The sequence below is a fragment of the Hyla sarda genome, chromosome 8 (assembly GCF_029499605.1).
Source record: "Hyla sarda isolate aHylSar1 chromosome 8, aHylSar1.hap1, whole genome shotgun sequence".
Taxonomy (NCBI): domain Eukaryota; kingdom Metazoa; phylum Chordata; class Amphibia; order Anura; family Hylidae; genus Hyla; species Hyla sarda.
This window is the reverse complement of record NC_079196.1, coordinates 38,220,650-38,240,844: the sequence shown is the minus strand read 5'-3', so window position 1 is coordinate 38,240,844 and position 20,195 is coordinate 38,220,650. Positions and strand designations below refer to the sequence as shown.

Genomic DNA, 20,195 nt, shown 5'->3' with positions numbered 1-20,195 from the left:
CAACTAATCGATTATTAAAATAATCGTTAGCTGCAGCCCTAGATAAGTCACAAAGTCCTCAAAGCTATTTGTGATGACCACAGTTTTATAACATCATCAATATAGCGCAAGTACAACTGTATTTGGCTGATAAATGGACTGTTAGAGTTATACATTTTTATTGAAAATGGGCCAATAACAAAGTAGCAAAAGTAGTAACCACGGGGGTTCCCATAGCAGTACCTGCTACTTAATAGGACCACTGGCCATAAAATTCAAACAGCAGACCACACTTTTCAGATGTGTATTGGCATACTTCAGATGGGCCTGTACATGTGCTTTCTTGAGCAGGAGGACCTTGCTTGACAAGTTAAGAACTTACATGGAGCCCCCGATCGAAAGAGATTAGCAATTATTATTATTATTATTATTATTTTTTTCCATTTGTGAATAATTGCAACAATTGTTGTAAACTTCTCACTAAGCTGCTTGGCGATGGTCTTGTAGCCCATTCCAGCCTTGTGTAGGTCTAAGATCTTGTCTCTGGCATCCTTGGACAGCTCTTTGGTCTTGGCCCCGGTGGAGAGTTTGGAATCTGATTGACTGATTGCGTCTGTGGACAGGTGTCTTATATACAGGTAACAAGCTGAGATTAGGAGCACTCCCTTAAAGAGAGTGCTCCTAATCTCAGCATGTCCTGTATAATAGACACCTGGGAGTCAGAAATCTTGCTGATGCCCTAATTGTTAGGGGATTAAAATACTTATTTCACTAAATAAAAGGGAAAACAACTGATAACTTATTTGAAATATGTTTTTCTGGATCTATTTGTTTTTATTTTGTCTTTCACTGTTCAAATAAACCGACCATTAAAATTATAGACCAATCATTTCTTGTGGACAAAAGTACAAGATCAACAGGGGATCAAATAATTTTTATATTTACTGTAGCGAAGGGGGGCTGGTGAGGTAAGTGCCCCAGGGGCAGTGGATGCATGGAATAGCCTTCCCTCAGAAGTGGTCGCTGCAAATACAGTGAAGGAGTTTAAACCTGCTTGGGATAAGCATAAGGCTATCCTTCATATAAGATAGGGCCAGGGACTATTGATAGGATTCAGATTATTGGGAAGACTAGATGGGCCAAATGGTTCTTATCTGCTGACACATTCTATGTTTCTATGGTACGGGCAAGCCACTTTGCTGGGGTTTTTAGATAAAGACCTAGGGTCTGTATTAATCGGAATTAAAGGTAAGCCAGGTTAGAGATCAGCTGAAGGAAACATAGATGTTGGACAAATTTGACCTTCATTCAACCTTTTTAGAAAACCCAAGATAGGAAACAGCTGGATAGATTTTTTTTTTTTAAGGAGAGAATAGGACAAAATGATGTTTTTCTTTACATTATAATGAGTTTGCATGAAGCAACTGGGTTGGGAATTGGAAGGTTTCTTGACTAACCACCGGACGTTGCTCCATATTGCTCCATAATGGTGCAAACGGGAGAAGATTTCTCTTTAGCGTTGGCACGACTTGTATGACAGCCAGATCTGTATGATCTGTACATAGTATAAACTGGACACAGGGTCACTGGGTGAGGAGGCCAAACGTGCATATTCGTGGTAAGCTTACATCAGTAATGTATCTTAAGGGAGTCCTGGAGTGATGCACGTTCTGTACTATGAAACCCTCTGACCTTCATCCTTGTACTCTACAACAGCTAATAAACTGAAGTTACTTATCAGCTCACAACAGCTGCTGCCTTTCCATACATGCCGGTTGTGAAACATAATTTCACAATTAGACCTTTTTTTTTTTGAGATTTGAGACCTGTAAATTGTGTGAGCAATGTCAAAGTAAAATTAGATCCAATGTCGAAGGGCATTGCAAAACTTATCACACCCCTGTGGTCAAAATAAGGCTCCAATATTATTAGTGTCATATTATATAAGTTTTCCAACCAGGGTACCTGCAATTGTTGCAAAACTATGACTCCCAGCATGCCCTGACAGCCGAAGGCTGTCCGGGCATGTTGGGAGTCATAGTTTTGCAACAGCCTGAAAGTCCCAGGTTTGAGAATCCATCGTTTTCAGGGAATTATTATTATTATAATTTTTTTTTTTTGGGTGGCAATTATTATTATTTTTTTATTCAAACATGCTAAACTTGCATTTATTTTTATTTATTTATTTATTATGTAATTATTTGTTTATTTATTTATTTCAGGTATTTGTTTATTTAGCTCTTTATTTATCTACAAATGTATCTATTTATTTATTTATCTACAAATGTATCTTTTTATTTATCTCTCTATTTATCTTTTTTCATTTATTATGTCCTATAGAGCAGTGGTTCTCAACCTGGGGTACCAGTACCCCCAGGGGTACTTGGCAGTTCTCCAGGGGGTACTTAAAAACAAAATCAGTAATGGCAGCCACAGCCACTGGTTACTGGTCTGGACCACTTTGAAAGAAATGGAGGACTGATGTCACTGCACCAAGGAGCAGAGCAGCAGGACAACAAAGGGGAAGCGCGGGCACTGGGCTGCTGTGGACAGAAACTACCATCAGCTTTGTTGCTCCACTGCCCCTGCAGACCGGGGATCTACTGCTATGAGCCATAGCAATAGGTCCCCAGACCAGAGGAGCACCAAAGTGGGGCAGTATGGGGGCCTACAACTATATATGGGGCAGTTTGGGGGCCTACAGCTATATTTGGGGGCACAGAGGGGCCTAACAACTTTATGGGCGACGCCAAGTGGGTACAATTACTGTGTGTGACAATAAACATGGGGAGTTTGTAAATGGGTGGGTATTGTACTGCAGAAAGGAGCCTAAAATGTTTGCTTGGTTGGTTCTGTGGAGAAGTCTTGTATGGGAGAAATCTTAATGGCGGTCTAGGCCAGATAGTGAAGAAAAGAAAAGTAAACAACTCCGCTTAGAGAAGACGTCACCTGTAAATCGGGGGACTGGGGAGATAGGGAGAGGAACAGGGGGCCTGTTATAGAGGAAAGTAAAGCATATGAATTATACTATAATCATTACAAAATGTCTTTATTATGAGGGTACAATTTTTTGGGAATGGGCTGTCAAGGGGTACTCAGGCAAAAAAGGATCCTAGGAAAAACGTCTGCAAAATAACCCCTCATACCTAGATGAAGAGGTGTCTTGAAAAAACACAAAGGACAAAATAAACCCAAACTGACTAAAAAAAACTAGTAAAGAAATCTGCATGATTTATTTAAAAAAACAAGAGCTAAAAAAGGTGCAACATGCTACATTTTCCCTACAAACACTCTGTGTGAAACCAAAAATGAAATTCTTTTAAGCAATCACTTTGAAAAAACTATCTGCATGTATTAGTCCATCCCCTACAGGTGACTGAGAAACCTGTTTGTTTTGAGCAGATAAACCAAAATGTTGCCAAGAAGTGTCCTAAAATGACCCAGGCCTGGTGGGCTCTGCCCATTTTGGCCTTGATAATTGGAACTATCTAATGGAAATTGGCAATGATGTTGCAGTAATGGGGAGGGCATGGACCTTTGTTCAGATTTGTTAAAGCCTTTTATATGTGAAAAATGACAAAAAAAATGATGAGGGACATTTATCATTGTTGCTTTGGTAAGCGAGTTCTGTAATCATCTTTTTTTTTTTTTTGCTTTGGTTTTGCTTATGTCAGGGGGTTGATAAATTTGGCTTACATAAGCAAAAAAACAATAAATCACTTTGGGATACTGTTTTTTTAGCACACACAAGCAAAAATATTTATGCGTTTATTACAAATTTTCACCACTTTTTTTCCCCTAAATGTACTAACCCATTTTTTATTTGTTTTTTTCTTCTCAGTTCAGATCTGTGTATGCAGAGGACTACTTTTGATAATAAAATGGTTAACGAGGGCTTGTGGGGGGAGTTTTTTATTTTTTTTATAAAAGTTTTTTTTAATTTACTTTACAGGCTTAGTAGTAGAAGCAGTCTTATAGATGGAGTCCATTACTAAGACATGCCTAGTATTGGCCCCAAAAACAGTTAGCGCTGACCCAAAATTATTACCCCTATACCCACCGCCACAGGGGTGCCGGGAAGAGCCAGTACCAAAAATGGCACTCCTGGGCTTAGGCGGTACCAGGCTGGCAATATTAAGGCTGGGGAGGGCCAGTAACCATAGTCCTCGCCCACCCTGGTAACGTCAGGCTGTTGCTGTTTGGCTTGTACTTGACTGAGAATAAAAATAGGGAGAACCCCACATTTTTTTATTATTATTTAATTATTTGTGAAAAATAAAACACATAGGATTCCCCGTATTTTCATTCTCAGCCAGACACCAACCAAGCAGCAACAGCCTGACGATACCAGGATGGGCGAGGACCATTGTTACTGGCCCTCCCCAGCCTTAATAATGCCAGCCTATTACTGCCTAGGCCCAGGAGCACCATTTCAATGCTCCAGGCCTGTTGGTTCCAGCTCTTCCCGGCAACCATGTGGCGGTGGGTACTGGGGTAATAATCGGGGGTTAGCGCCAGCTGTAATTGGGGCTAACACTAAGCCCAGGCTTAGTAATGGACTCTGTCTATAGCTTCCACTACTAACCTTGTAAAAGTAAATTAAAAAAAAACACAACAAGTTTTAAAAACTTTTATTCCAAAAAACACTCCCCCACAACCCCTCGTTAACCATTTTATCAACAGTAAACAAAAAAAAGCTGGTCATTGTCGTAGTCCACTGAATCTGAAGTAGTCCTCTGCATACACGGATCGGAAATGAATAGAAAAACACCCATAAAGCAGGGTTTCCCAAATAGGGAGCCTCCAGCTGTTGCTAAACTATATCCCCATAATTTCCAGCCAGTGGCACTGGCTAGCTGTGGCAAGACTACAACTCCCAGTATGCCCTTACAGGGAGGACATGCTGGGAGATGTAGTTGAACCAGCTAGTGGGCAGGTGTGAGACGCGGGCCGGTGGCTGGGGAGCAGAGCTGGCCGACTCATAGAAATATGAAAGTACGGCACTGTAATTTCATATTTCCTGTATGCTCCAGAGGAAGTTGTGTAGTTCTTTACAGTCAGACACAGTGCTCTCTGCTGCCACCTCTGTCTGTGTCAGGAACTGTGTCAGGAGCAAATCACCAAAGCAAATCAGGCAGCAGAACTACACAACTTCCTCTGGAGCATACAGCAGCTGATAAGTACTGGAAGGGTTAAGATGTTGAAATAGAAGTAATTTACAAATATGTATAACTTTATGCCACCAGTTGATTAGATTTTTTCCCCTTCTGGAGTACCCCTCTAAATGCCTAAATCTGTGAGTGGGGTATTGACCTAAATAATTGTGTATTACACTGCCATTGTAGCATGCACTTACAGTTACATTTTTGCATATTCTGTGTAAGATGAGTAAATCATTGGACACATGACACACTCCGTAGTCAGCTTCTACACAGAAACTTCCAGAAAAGCTTAGGGAATAATCCCTATTCTCTATCTCTCCATAGGGCTGGACCCAAAAAATTGTTAATTCTGAGTCTGGCTCTTGCTTGAGAAAGACATCTTTCCTACCTCAGACCCTACTAGGCAGACTAGTCAGTCACAGAAAGGTACATACACTAGTCAGACTGTTCAGTTCAAGCCTATTTCCGATTTGTCTTTAAGCCAAAGCCTGCTACAAGCAAATCGCAGCAGTTCCAGTTGCATGTAACAAATAACATGAGTCAGATCTGGGTGACGTGAGCAGTGGTTGCCATATTGTATGGAGGTTGGAGGATTTCACCCAAAAATTGTGTCCAGTCCAGACTGGGTAAGGCTAGGTTCACATTATGAAATTTTGGACCAGAATTCCGCTAAGAAATTTTGGTCGTAATTGGCAATGGTATTCTGCTGCACACTACACACTACGGAATTTCTGCGCCATTCCGAAGCTGAAATTTAACCTTCCAGTCTTTAGGCCAAATTCATGCAGCAGACATTGCTGTCTACGGGGATGGCAATGTCTGTGGGGTCCTAACACTGACTGATTCACCCAGCGATGCACGCACTTAGGATCTCTGGCTGGATTTTGTCTGTCCGGAAATTCTGTAGTGTGAACCCAGCCTTATGTTTTAAGTTTCTGCTCCAAGAAGGTTTCTCCAGTATATGCCCTGCGCATAGGGTATTGTGCCGCAAAACTGTAAGTACCACAGTAAGCCAACCTTTGTAGGCTCCTAGCAGTAAAGAGCTTCTAATGGACTGTTCCTGTATTCTGTCGGCAACTGCATTTTACCTGTTACACCACTAAACAGTAAACAGCAAACCAGAGACTTTCCACCCAAGGAACTTTTGGAAGCGCCAATGACCAACCCTTCATTTATCTGCTTTAAACCTGTAACCTGTATTTTGCCTGGATTTACACAGAACATTGTTTGCACTATACACTAGTGTCAGGATTTTTTATTCCTGCACTTCATCACACAGCTATAACTAGGTTCACACAAGAGCATGTGGCCTTACAGGGGATCATCTGGTTAGCAAGCCCACCCTGCTACGTGACATTACTAAACATTCCTGACAAGGAACTATTACTCCCAGCTAGCGTGCACTACTACACTGAATTAAAACCTACATGTGTATCCCTATGCTTACACACATGCATGTACCTTGTTGTTCCTCGGTGGATCTTCAGAATCACGATACTTTAGCACTCAAGCATCAGTATATCGGTGAAGTCCCCTAGCCATGTCCTTGCATGAGCATGTTGGTGCACACTGGAGAACTACCATAATTTTTATAAGCCCACAAAGAGCATGATGGACAAATAGGTACAGTGGGGATCAAAAGTTTGGGCACCCCAGGTAAAAATTTGTATTTAATGTGCATAAAGAAGCCAAGGAAAGATGGAATAATCTCCAAAAGGCATCAAATTACAGATTAGACATTTTTATATGTCAACAAAAGTTAGATTTTATTTCCATCATTTACACTTTCAAAATAACAGAAAACAAAAAAATGGCATCTGCAAAAGTTTGGGCACCCTGCAGAGTTAATATCTTGTACTGCCCCCTTTGGCAAGTATCACAGCTTGTAAACACTTTTTGTAGCCAGCCAAGAGTCTTTCAATTCTTGTTTGAGGTATCTTTCGCATTCTTCCTTACAAAAGTCTTCCAGTTCTTTGAGATTCCTGGGCTGTCTGGCACGCACTGCTCTTTTAAGGTCTATCCATAGATTTTCAATTATGTTGAGGTCAGGAGATTGTGAAGGCCATGGCAAAACCTTCAGTTTACGCCTCTTGATGTAATCCCCTGTGGATTTCGAGGTGTGTTTAGGATCATTATCCATTTGTAGAAGCCATCCTCTCTTTAACTTCAGCTTTTTCACAGATGGCATCAAGTTAGCATCCAAAATTTGCTGACATTTTATTGAATCCATTTTCCTTCTACTCATGAGATGTTCCCTGTGCCACTGGCTGCAATACAACCCCAAAGCATGATTGATCCACCTCCATGCTTACCAGTTGGACAGAGGTTCTTTTAATTAAATTCTGTTCCCCTTCTTCTTCAAATGTACCTTTGCTCATTCCGGCCAAAAAGTTAAATTTTAACCTCATCGGTCCACAGAACTTGTTTCCAAAATGCATCAGGCTTGTCTATATGTTCATTTGCAAAGTTCAAATGCTGATTTTTGTGGTGAAGACGTAGAAGAGGTTTTCTTCTGATGACTCTTCCATGAAGACCATTTTTGTACAAGTATCTCTTTATAGTGGAATAGTGTACCACAACTCCAGTGTCTGCCAGATCTTTCTGGAGGGATTGTGCAGTAAAACGTGGGTTTTGAATTGTTTTTCTTGCAATCCTGCGAGCTGTTCTGTCTGATATTTTTCTTGGTCTTCCAGATCTTGCTTTAACTTCCACTGTTCCTGATGACTGCCATTTCTTAATTACATTCCGAACAGAGGATATTGACATCTGAAAACGTTTTGCTATCTTCTTATAGCCTTCTCCAGCCTTGTGAGCGTCAACTATTTTCAGTTTCAGATTTCTAGACAACTGCTTAGAAGAACCCATGGTGCTGATTGTTGGGGCAAGGTCAGATGAGTCTGGGCATTTAAAACCTTTGAGATTGACATCACCTGGTCTTCCCAGATGATGATTGAGAACAATCCATGACACTGGCAGGTCTCAGCTTTGCAAAGGGGGCAGTGCATGCTATAAATTCTGCAGGGTGCCCAAACTTTTGCAGACGCCATTTTTTGTTTTCTGTTATTTTGAAAGTGTAAATGCAGGAAATAAAATCTATCTTTTGTTGACATATTATAAGAATGTCTAATCTGTAATTTGATGCCTTTTCGAGATTTTTCCATCTTTCCTTGGCTTCTTTATGCACATTAATACAAATTTTTACCTGGGGTGCCCAAACTTTTGATCCCCACAGTATGTAACTTAAATTCCTGTTAGGACCCGATTTCTTTTGTATAGTAAGCATCCGTAACATGGCACCCAATAGTTGGTGTTTTCTTTATGCCACTCCTGATGAATTTCTGACCTTTACCGCCCGCTCCCGCAATGTGTGTGTCCAATCCCTCCCACTCTTGCTTACATTTACGCAAATATTAGGGCATATCTGCTTAGTACTGCAACCAACTTGGCCACCAGTAACTATTATATCATTTCTGAATTGTACCTGGGCATAAAGTGATACAGCCATAAGCAAATATGCCACTGAGGAGCATAGAAAAGCTAGGTCAAGAATGTCTGACCTTGCTTTTCTGTGCTCCTGAATGGCATATCTGCTTAAGGCTGTATCACTTTATGCACAATTCAGAAATCATATAATAATTCCTTCAATGGTGGCCATGTGGTTGCTGTACTTAGCAGATGTGCCATTTAGGAGCCTGAGAGAGCTGTGTTTGACAGTCAGATCCTGTAAGGACTCTTGACTCTGTAATTATTACAGGGTCTGACTGTCACACATTGCTGTAAGCAGATTTGCCATTCCGGTGCCTGGAAAAAGCTGTGTGAGACAGCTCCTGCTGCTGCATGGAAAATCTACACCCTCAGGTACTATGGAAATGTCATGCAGTGCACATGTGGACGCGGAGTGTGCACTGTCCAGTCAATATATGGTTTTGTCTGGTGGGCACTAAGGCGGCTGTGTAAAACTATGAGTAGTGTACTTGTTTGTATTGTACTACTGTGTGTACCGGCTGGTGAGGTCCTCCAGGTTCCTACTACTGATGGAAGCCCACAATTAAGGCCATTGTATGTAGTACCTACGCAATGTATGCTACATATGCTGCGTACCACCTCCTTAGTGCCGCCTTGGTACCAGATGGCAGAGGGAAGGAGACAGCAGCGCAGGACAAGAGTCCGCACGCGTGCAGTGCACACGCGACGCTGGGGGAGCTCAGCTGGGACTCAGGAGTCTGGGTGGGACATATAAGGCTGGGTTCACATATATCAGTTGTCTGGCACAGTTTCCCTCTGGTGTGCACCTGAGGGAAACTGATGCTAGAACTGATCCCATCCATTTGATTGGCACAGTTCACAGTCATCCAGTATCTCAATTTTGACAACGGATTTTTGGACAAGCCTGAGGGCACCGGACAGGGGAACGCAGCTTGCTGCATTCCCATGTCCATTGTGCAAAAGCAATGGATGCTGGGTGCCATACAACTGATGACAACTTGTCATCAGTTGTCTAGATTTAGGCTGAGTTCATCTGACATATGTGAACCCAGCCTAACTGATAGAGTCCAGGTGTGCGGTGCGGGAGTGCTCGGGTTTGCGCCACGTGGCGCAGACATAGCGCGTGACCACCCACTCCCGTCCGCAAGAACTTCATTACCACCTGCAAGTTTTTTTTTATTTTTTTTTTATTGGTGCTCTACCTGGGTTCATATGAAATTAGTGAAAGAAAAAAATAATTATTGTTTCATATTCCATCCTATGCCATGTTCCAACTGATATGTGAACCCAGCCTTATATGTCCCACCCAGACTCCTGAGTCCCAGCTGAGCTCCCCCAGCATCGCGTGTGCGCTGCGCGCGTGCAGACTCTTGTCCTGCGCTGCTGTCTTCTTCCCTCTGCCATCTGGTACCAAGGCGGCACTAAGGAGGTGGTACGCAGTATATGTAGCACACATTGCGTAGGTACTACATACAATGGCCATAATTGTGGGCTTCCGTCAGTAGTAGGAACCTGGAGGACCTCACCAGCCGGTACACATAGTAATACAATACAAACAAGTACACTACTCATAGTTTTACAGAGAGACAGAAGCATTGCTACTCATGGAGGCACCTTAATGGGGAACAAGAATGGCCTACAAATCTTCTGCCAACATTGAATCGATGGAATAAAGCTGTGTTTTCCAACCAGTGTGCCATCAGCTGTTGCAAAACTACAACTCCCATCATGCCCGGACAGCCTCCGGCTGTCTGGGCATGATGGGAGTTTTAGTTTTGCAACAGCTGGAGGCACATTAGTTAAAAACCCTAGAATACAGGCTTGTAATTAACAAAAGCTCTCCAGGAGAACAATTAGAATTATGAGCTAGAATTCCCCTTTACAAAGTGACGCCAGACGCGACCGCGCTCGACCAGACGTAGAATATTTATCCAGACGGTTGTTTAGTCTGGTTATTCCTAGAAGGTCTAAAAATAACCAGTCTGGAGCTGTCATTCATAGGAGGTTTGATAAGGGTGAGAGTGGCATTGGTGCCGCCTCATTTACTTACTCATGAAACGCATTATCGTTCGGCATGCGCAGTATTTAGTGGTTATTTTGTTACCGTTAATTTGTGCACCAAGGATTCCTAATAGGTTTTTATTGAAACAGACAGGAGGTTATAATCATTGAAAAGACCCAGGGGAAAGTTACCCATTAACCAAGTCCATGTGGTAATGACATTTCATTACCTGCACTCTCGTCTACAGTTCAGTTGCTGCGGGCAGGACCAGGGTGATAAGGTCAACGTGAAAGTTACTCCGGGACAACACATGAAATTTTAAGAATAAAATTTGAACTTCTCAAAAGTAGTTAGCACATTGTGGCATTACGGTTGTAGCACTATAAAGTCATAAAGGGGTTCTCCGGAGGGGAAAAAATTGCTTTTCAAATCAACTGGTGCCAGAAGGTTAAACAGATTTGTAAATTACGTCTGTTTAAAAATCTTTATCCTTCCAGTACTTATTAGCTGCTGTATGCTCCAGAGGAAATTGTGTAGTTCTTTCCAGTCTGACCACAGTGCTCTCTGCTGACACCTCTGTCTGCGTCAAGAACTGTCCAGAGCAGGAGCAGATCCCTGTAATAAAACTCTTCTGCTTTGGAAAGTTCCCAAAATGGACAGAGGTGTCAGTAGAGAGCACTATGGTCAGACTGGAAAGAACTACATAATTTCCTCTGGAGAATACAGCATCTTATACTGGGGGCCTTTGATTTAAAAAAACAAAAACAATTTTTTTTTAAACAAAAGTAATTTACAAATCTGTATGTTTACGGTGGCATGCTGGAAGTTGTAGTTCTGAAACGGGTGGAGGCATGCTGGTTGGAAAACACTGTCCTAGGATCACTTGATTTCACTTTTCACAAAGAGCATTTTGCAACCTGCTAATAATTTAAGTCATACAGTACATTATAACATGTATAATAATAAGAAAGTTTGCAAATACCGATTGTTACTTATTCGGCACAGATTTTTAGTATCTCACCATTTTTGCTGTAACAGGTGTAGGCAGTTTTGGGGTCATTTAAAGTGTACCTGTCGCCAACAAAAACTTTTGATATAATGTAGATAATACCATTATATGTATATTTGTAATATACATTGATTAGAAAATGTGTATATTTTTGGGTGAAAAAATGCTGTCCCTGCATCTATTGCCTGTGTGTGTCTATGAGGAGTCCTAATACAGGAAGTGAGGGCAGGAGAAGCAGGGCTCAGTGCAGGCTCCTGGCTTGTTAATCATCCTGCTGTGTGAGCCAGGGTGTGTCATAGAGCCTCAGTGTACAGAGCCCTGCTTGTCCTCAGTGTACAGAGCCCTGCTTGTCCTTAGTGTACAGAGCCCTGCTTGTCCTCAGTGTACAGAGCCCTGCCTGTCCTCAGTGTACAGAGCCCTGCTTGTCCTCTGTCTGCAGAGCCCTTCTTGTCCTCAGTGTACAGAGCCCTGCTTGTCCTCAGTGTACAGAGCCCTGCTTGTCCTCAGTGTACAGAGCCCTGCTTGTCCCCAGTGTACAGAGCCCTGCTTGTCCTCAGTGTACAGAGCCCTGCTTGTCCTCAGTGTACAGAGTCCTTCTTGTCCTTAGTGTACAGAGTCCTTCTTGTCCTTAGTGTACAGAGTCCTGCTTGTCCTCAGTGTACAGAGTCCTGCTTGTCCTCAGTGTACAGAGCCCTGCTTGTCCTCAGTGTACAGAGCCCTGCTTGTCCTCAGTGTACAGAGCCCTGCTTGTCCTCAGTGTACAGGGCCCTGCTTGTCCTCAGTGTACAGGGCCCTGCTTGTCCTCAGTGTACAGAGTCCTGCTTGTCCTCAGTGTAAAGAGCCCTGCTTGTCCTCAGTGTACAGAGCCCTGCTTGTCCTCAGTGTACAGAGCCCTGCTTGTTCTCAGTGTACAGAGCCCTGCTTGTCCTCAGTGTACAGTCATTCTTTTCCTTAGTGTACAGAGTCCTACTTGTCCTCAGTGTACAGAGCCCTGCTTGTCCTAAGTGCACAGACCCTACTTGTCCTCAGTGTACAGAGCACTGCTTGTTCACCCACACTTCCTGCATTTGGACTCCTCATAGAGACACACAAACAATAGCTATAGGGACAAAAATATACACATTTTTTAACCAATGGATATTACAAATATACATATAATGGTATTATCTACATTATATCAAAAGTTTTTGTTGATGACAGGAACACTTTAAACACTGGTTACACTGTGATATACCCAGTGCGGGGCCCAATGAGGCAGAGCATGACACAGGGACTCTCTCTTTGGGCTTGTTAAATCTGTGCTCAGAATTATAGGCACCTCCAATTATGCCTATAAACAACCTTGATCCTTGGATTCCAGTGAGATAAATGGCGATACAGACTGTAAATGTCTCCAGACACATCCTGACAAGAGTTCGGCATTGGACGCTTTTGCCTAAAGGACAGATTTTAACAGCTTTTAAAGTGACACGCCTCTACAGGGAACCTGTTGTTTGCGGTAGAGATGATGGAGGGCCTCCTGCATCTTTGGGTTTTCCATACTGGGTGTGGTAAGAGGATAAATCCAACAAGCTGCTTCACTTCTGCTTCCCGGCTGTCAGACAAAACCTCAATATTTATTCTGTTATACATTTTTCCATCAATCATGGTTTCCAGTTGTGGAGGTTTTCACACAGCTTTACTGTTTTCCTAGGAGTCCTGAATGGCAGATCCGCCTAGTTATAGGTTCTGTATATCCTTCTCGTGTATTTGTGCATAACTAACGCAGTTTTGCTGCTTTGGAGCTTGGGACAACTGGGTGACAATTCTTTAGGAGAAATTTTCTATAAATGGCTTCTCCTGCTTTGGACAATATTTTATTGCTAAGAGGTCTCCCCCAAAAAAAGGGGGTTCCTGCTCTTGTGACTCTGAGCTCTAATCTAATCTATGGGGGGTCCCAGTACAAGTTGCCTACATTGGAATCCCAATAAGTGATACAATATTCTGATACTGTCTCCATCAATTCCTCACTTTTTGAAAGCGTACCTGTCATATCACAGAAAAAAAATAATGCTTATATATATGCTAATTACTAGGTCACACAGATTCTTTACATGTTTTTTAACATGTCTAGCTTCTGTATTTGTCTTAAAAATCCCTCTGTTCTGCAGCTCACTCATTCTGACATCCACTGCTCAGGAAGGGGTGTGTCCAAGGCAAGCACTGAGCCCGCATTCACTCACCATGCATTCACTTTCTCCCTAGGTCTGCTGTGCTGTGCTGGGTCTCTTCATCCAATCACTGCAGGCTGCTCTGTTTTCATGCTTCAGTCTGACAGGACAGGAGTGAGCACAGAGGAGTGCTGGTTCCGCCCTCACTTCCTGGACTTCGTCCCTGCCTGTGCTTCAGCTGGGACAAAAACGATGCTGCAGCTTGACAGGATTGTATTTTAGATGGTATGGGGACCCCTAGTGGTCTTTTTATAAAAATAAAAAAAAATCTATAGATTTCTATAAAAAGGAGATAAAATATTAAAGTTAGAAAGGTTAATGTTTTGCCAAGATGTACAACATACGATCTGGACAATCTGACAGTGTCCACTGAAGATCTATGTTTGCAGTCGCTGAACCATAAGAATCTGTGTATGGTCATTTGATGGACACGTGCAGAACTTTAGTAGCAGTACTGTGATGGGCCGAGGACAGATAATCGTAAACACTGAAGATTCCTATAGAATGAAGGCAAGCAGAGATGTTGAACATCACAAGAAATTGATACAATGAATCTATTGGAAACATTGTATAACTTTTGGTGGTCTCATGGAAACGGATATTTACCCATTTACAATAACTGAGCTGACATTGTTCTGCGAATAGTTCAGTAAGCTTATCATCCCTACAGTATCAGTCGGATGTCCTCATGTAACTTTTACTTACATTACTTTTCGAGTACTATAACAACAACCTGGAGAGCACAATAATGTCCATTTTTTTATTTTTTACTGTTGTCCGTTGTATAGCTTCCATAGATTCGGAGTTCCCGTAAACTTGTTTTTTCATTGTCAGATCTGATATGCTAGAAAGGGAACAGCTATGGGCTCCCACTTTGCTCCTTGACATACAATCTAGATCAGTGTTCCTCCAGCTGTTGCAAAACGACAACTCCCAGCATGCCGACAGTCAAAGGCTGTCTGGGAATGCTGGGATTTGTCGTTTTGCAACAGCTAGAGGCAGACTGGTTGGAAACCACTGATCTAGAGTAATGGCCACAGGTACTGATCCAGAGTAATGGCCACAGGCCATACAGAAATATGTAAAATCATTAGGGTCGATTCACACAGCGCATCTGCATCTGATTTGGCTTTTTTTCTGCTGGCTTCTGCTTTTTCTGCTGCAGAGCTCCAAATCCTCAAACATATTGGGGGTGAATTAACTTATACTGTCTAATTCTTGGAGACAGAGTAAACAGCCAAACTTCTGATGTGCCAGATTTATCAGGCTACTTAATAAATTTGGTGAGTTGGTACATTAGTAGACTGTTTAGTTTTGTTTTAGGACAGTGTTTTCTGATACCCATCCATATGCTGTTTTCCCCCCAATTCTGGGCACCTGTATATAAAAAGGATATGGCAGAACTGGAGAGGGTGCAGAGGAGGACAACAAAGATAATTAAAGGGGTTCTCCACCATAAGGTGATTTTAGTATGTACCTGGCAGACAGTAATGGACATTCTTAGGAAGGATCTGCACTTGTCTTGGGGATAAATGGCTATGTTGTGAGATTACCATAACATTGTGGCTAGATTTTTGTGAACTGGTATTTCCTGTTGAGTTTTCTTCTTTTGCTTACAAATCCCATAATTCCATGTTCCTCCCTCCCACACATCAGACACCCCACCCATGGAAACATAAATGAGCTGCATCCATTCAAAAGACCTGTGGTTTTCAATCAGGGTGCCTACAGCTGTTGCATTAGTTGCAGATTGATCTCTCTCCCACCAAGCGATCGCTCCACCCATTGAAGCAGACAGGCTCCCTGTCATCAGCTGACTAGTGATGTCAGGTCTCGGCCGCATTGCAACCTGGGAAAAATCTGAGACAACATAAGAATTGTGAGAAAACCGTCACACACAGTTACAGACACTATATTATGAACTACACTAACTTTACAGCCCCTTTAATGGTATGGGAGGATTACAGGACCAAGACAGGTTATATCAAGCTTGGGGTTATTTGGCTTAGAGAAAATACATCTTAGGGGGAACTGATCACAATGTACAAATATGTGAATGGACGGTACAGAGATCTTTCTAGTTATCTTTTTATACCTAGACCGGTAACCATTAAAATGGGGCATCCTCTACATCTAGGGGAAAGAAGGTTTCACCATCATCACAGTCAGAGATTCTTTACTGTAAGAGCAGTGAGACTATGGAACTCTCTGCTGTATGATGTTGTGATGTTTGACTTAGTAAACAAGTTCAAGGGGGATCTGGATGTTTTTCTAGAAAGTAATAATTTCACAGGTTATGGATACTAGATTTATGGGGATAGAATATTGATCCAGGGATTTATTCCTCTGTCATGGGGCAATTAGCATCAGCCTCATGTTTTTTTTTGCCTTCCTCTGGATCAACACAGTAGGGTTTTAGGTTGAACTTGATGGACTCTTGTCTTTTTTCGACCTTACAAACTATGTATGTAGGTCGGTAGGCCCCCTAGATGTAGTTTTCCCCCTGTATGTGGGACACCCCTGTAGTTAGTTTGCCCCATATATGTAAGACCCTCTGTATATAGGACCCTCTGTAAGTAGGACCCTCCTATAGGTAGCTTCCCCCTATAAATAGGGCCCCCTTGTAGGTAGCTTTCCCCTTGTATATTGGCCGCCCATAGTTATCTTTCCCCCTGTGGGTAGCTTTTCCAGTGTATATAGCTCCTCCCCCCTAGTTATCTTGCCACTGTAGGTAACTTTAACCCTGTACATAGAGCCCTCCTGTAGTTACCTTGTCCCCTGTAGGTAGCTTTCCTCCTGTGTGTTGCCTCCCTGTTTTTAGCTTGTTCCCTGTAAGTAGCTTTCCTTGTGTATATATCCCCAGTAGTTAGCTTTCCCTCTTGTAGTTAGCTTTCCCCCTGTAGGTAACTTTCCCCCGGTATATAGCACCCCCTGTAGTTACTTTGCGCCTTTTAGGTAGCTTTCCCAGTTTATATAGCCCCCTGTAATTAGTATGGCCCCTGTAGGTAGATGTTCCCCTGATATAGGGCCACACTGTAGTTAGTATGCCCCCTGTAGGTAGCTTTCCCCCTGATATAGGGCCACACTGTATTTACTTTGCCCCTGTAGGCAAAGATGTTTCCCATGTGTATAGGGCCCACCTGTAGTTAGCTTGCCCCTCATAGGAATGACTCTCCCCCCCCCCCCCCACCAAGGAGAACGCAGGACCCTTCTCTACCTACAGAAGAAGTGATGTGGATTTCTAGCATGCCCCATGGACCATCTTCCCCACTGGACTGCTGTGGCACACCTGTTGGGGACCATTGGTTTAGACCACGAATTACAGGAACAGTACAGAAACGTATTGAGCATGGCTAGGTTCTTCTAGGCTAGGTTTACTTTACCCTAGAATCTCATGCCAACATTTTGCCACATTTTTTTATTGCCTCTAGGTCATGCCCCTTTCCTGATAAGCCAAGCCCCTTATCTAAAACACATAACACACGCGCGATGCAAGTCATGTAAGACAGTTTTATGGCATAAATTGCACCAGCCTTCTGGTGCATTTGCAGTAGTAGATCTTTCCCAACGTGTTTTTCTAATATGATTTCTAATATCTGCAATCAAAATGTATTGAGCAGCACAAACATGTCTAATAGAGTGTTTCTGTTTTCTACTTGAAGGTCTCAAGTGCGTATGTCTGATCTGTGAGAGCACCAACTACACCTGCCAAACAGAAGGAGCGTGCTGGACATCGGTGATGTTTGCCGATGGCAAAGAACAAGTCACCAAGTCGTGTATTTCTCTTCTGGAGCTGAAGGCTCAGGTTTACTGTCACAGCTCCAACAACATCACCAGGACAGAGTGCTGCCACTCCGACTTCTGCAACAATGTAACACTCCGCTTACCTGCAGGTGAGTGAAGAGGTTTCGGTAATGTTATAACAATCATAGGAGCTTTTATGGTAAATTCACACATTGGATAGTAATCCAGTGCGTATTTCTATGACAGAAATCTGACGCTGGCCATTGGTTTTCTGCAGCGGATGTGCCGTGGATGACCTATTTACTCTGTGTAGATCTGTGGATAAGACACATTCCCTTCGATGTGGAATCTGTGCTGACTAAATAAAAAAATGTTACTTATTTGGCGTAAATTTAAAGCATATCTGTCATAATTCTGAATAAAATATTGCTAATAGGTCATGCAGATGTTTTACATGTGTTTTATGTGTTTAGCTTCTGTATTTGGCTCACAAATCCTTCTGTCCTACTGTTCACTCATTCTGATATCCTCTTATTAAGAATTTGCATGTCCAAGGCAAGCACTGAGCCCGCCTTCACTCACCATGCATTCACTTCTTCCCTGAGTCTCCTGTGCTGTGTCGGGTCTCGTCATCCAATCACTGCAGGCTGCTCTGTAACACCCTCCTCTCTGTTTTCATGCTTCAGTCTGATAGGACAGGAGTGAGCATTGAGTAGTCATAGTCCCTCCCTCACTTACTGAACTATTTGCCTGCCTGTGCTTCAGCTTGGACAAAGATGATGTTGCAGACGGATGATTTCTATAAAAAGGTGATCATTTTTTAAATTAAGTACCATATTTATCGGGGTATACCACGCACAGGCCTATAACACGCATCCTCATTTTACCAAGGATATTTGGATAAAAAAAGTTTTTTACCCAAATATCCATGGTAAAATGAGGGTGCGTGTGTGCGCGTGTATACCCCGATACACCCCCAGGAAAGGCAGGGGGAGAGAGGCCGTCGCTGCCCGCTTCTCTTCCCCTGCCTTTCCTGGGGTCTAGAGCCGTGCTGCCAGCCCTTCTCTCCCCCTGGCTATCGGCGCCGCTGCCCGTTTGGTCCCCCTGACTATCGGTACCGGCGCGGTGCACTGACGTCATGCGCCGCGCCGTGCAGCGCATAGCAACGACGAAGGGGACGCACGCCGGAGGCCTGCAGCAGCGCGGACCCGACCCAGGTAATTATGCCACCGGGGATGGGGGGAGGCAACGGGGCAGCGGCGCCGGCAATGGGTGCCGCTGCCCTTTCTCTCCCCCTGGCTATCGGCGCCGGTACCGATAGTCAGGGGGACAGAACGGGCAGCGGCGCCGATAGCCAGGGGGTGAGAAGGGCCGGCAGCAGGGCTCTAGACCCCAGGGAAGGCAGGGGGAGAGAAGCGGGCAGCGACGGCCTCTCTCCCCCTGCCTTTCCTGGGGCAGTATCGGCGTATAACACGCACATAGACTTTAGGCTAAAAATTTTAGCCTAAAAAGTGCGTGTTATACGCCAATAAATACGGTATATTAGAATGGTTAATGCTTTGTCAAGATGTACAACATATAAAAAGTTTTTGATTTTGACATTAAATCCATGAGGTAAATTGCCAATAGATTTGACTAGGAGTCTGCTTGAAATCTGGGTCAATGCTGACTAATGCGAACATAGTCTAAAGTAAAAAAAATACTTACCATAACATAACAGACTTGCCAGTTCTTCCCTTTCCTTTAACACCTTTGTGCCTGGGGATGTTTTAGGTCTTCATTACCCTGAGCAATATTTCATTTTTGGAACGCTGTTTTATGTTAGGGGTAATTAGGGGCGTAAGTAGAATGTCTCGGGTCCCATAGCAAAATGAGATGGGCTCCCAACACCTTATGACAGGAAACTGAAACTCCCAGCATGCCCGGACAGCTGAAGGCTGGGAATTTTAGCTTTGGTAGTTTTGCAACAGCTGGAGGCACCCTGGTGGGGAAACACTGGCTTAGGGATTAATAGTTAAAGCGGAAGAACATGGGTATAAATAAGCACATGGCTAGGATGGGGCTAGTCATCAGGGTTCAGGACATACATTGTTTATCCCCATATTCCCTTACATTGGTGAGATATAAGCCTTTTTCTCTGGTCGTCTCCACGACAGCACCCTGAGATTGCCTCCACCTGATTGGACAGGGAAAAACACTGAGAGATTAAAAGACCCTCCCCTTCCTCTCCCCTTCAGTGTTTTTCCCTGTTCCAATCCGGGCAGGCAACCTGAGAGGTGTAGGACACGATACCTAGTGCTGCGGTGTCCACACGGGCTGATGTAGAGTGGGGGCGATAGGGAGCGGATCAGGGCACTGGCTTCTCTTCCGCTCCCTTGCTGTCATAAGCTTCGCATGGGGCCTTCATTTTGGTCCGGGGAATGATCCCTGCTGAGCTGTGCACTGGGGTATGGCCACGAGGTTGGCGTCTGAAGTCCCTTCCGGCGGGAACGGCGTCACATGCTCCGGGCTGTCCTATAGGAATTAGGGGTGGGCAATTCAAATTACGGTATCACTTCCGGAGCGCAGACAGGGTCCTATATTAAAGGATCCTTAGTCTAGCG

General features: G+C 43.4%; 1 protein-coding gene across 5 annotated transcripts in view; it reads left to right on the top strand.

Moving 5' to 3' along the window:
- Positions 1-20,195, top strand: part of ACVR1C (activin A receptor type 1C) — a 152,672-nt gene that overhangs the window by 61,156 nt on the left and 71,321 nt on the right. For 4 of the 5 annotated variants that reach the window (XM_056534195.1, XM_056534198.1, XM_056534197.1 and 1 more), the window contains exon 2: positions 17,511-17,741. In XM_056534195.1, coding sequence (XP_056390170.1) covers positions 17,511-17,741 — 231 coding nt within the window. Of the gene's footprint in view, positions 1-17,510; positions 17,742-20,195 lie in introns of those variants that run through there. The other variant, XM_056534199.1, reaches the window with a different exon arrangement.